At 38.9% G+C, this 496-nt stretch overlaps 1 protein-coding gene across 1 annotated transcript in view; it reads right to left on the bottom strand.

The window, feature by feature from the left end:
• LOC119593005 (E3 ubiquitin-protein ligase XIAP-like) overlaps positions 1-496 on the bottom strand; it is a gene marked incomplete in the record, with an annotated part of 20,959 nt that overhangs the window by 4,039 nt on the left and 16,424 nt on the right. Inside the window, 1 exon segment of the mRNA XM_037941895.1 lies at positions 197-373. Within this exon segment, the coding sequence (XP_037797823.1) occupies positions 197-373 (177 nt within the window).

Genomic DNA, 496 nt, shown 5'->3' on the forward strand with positions numbered 1-496 from the left:
CCCTTCTATAAAAAAAATTATTAAGATAATATATACATTACCAGCATCAACAGGTTAAGTATATATATATATATTAAATTGACATTTTAAAAAATTCATGAGAAGCTGATATGGGGAATCTCATGTGTGAAAAATAATTAACATCAAGTCATTTAACAACTAGAGTAAAAAAGTGAAATAAAATCACGAAACTTGCCACAATAAAAGAATCCAGCATCTGCTAAATCACTTGGCTTCTGGGTGACACGTTCAGGCCACCTCACGAAACTTGCAAGTCGACTCTCACACGTCAGGAAGTCCTTGCGTTTTGGCCCAGAGTACTGCGGCAGGCCAATCTCCTCCCAGGACACGTCAGGCTTGTTGGGGGGTCCACCTGAAAGAACAGCATGGTGAACCCAAGGACCACAGATAGCATGACATATGTGCCATGTCCACTCTATTATTAGTCTGTTGTGTGCACACAGTGATGGGCCCTTAAAAAAAAGTTAATAATAAT

The sequence above is a fragment of the Penaeus monodon genome, chromosome 31 (genome assembly GCF_015228065.2).
Source record: "Penaeus monodon isolate SGIC_2016 chromosome 31, NSTDA_Pmon_1, whole genome shotgun sequence".
Lineage (NCBI taxonomy): Eukaryota > Metazoa > Arthropoda > Malacostraca > Decapoda > Penaeidae > Penaeus > Penaeus monodon.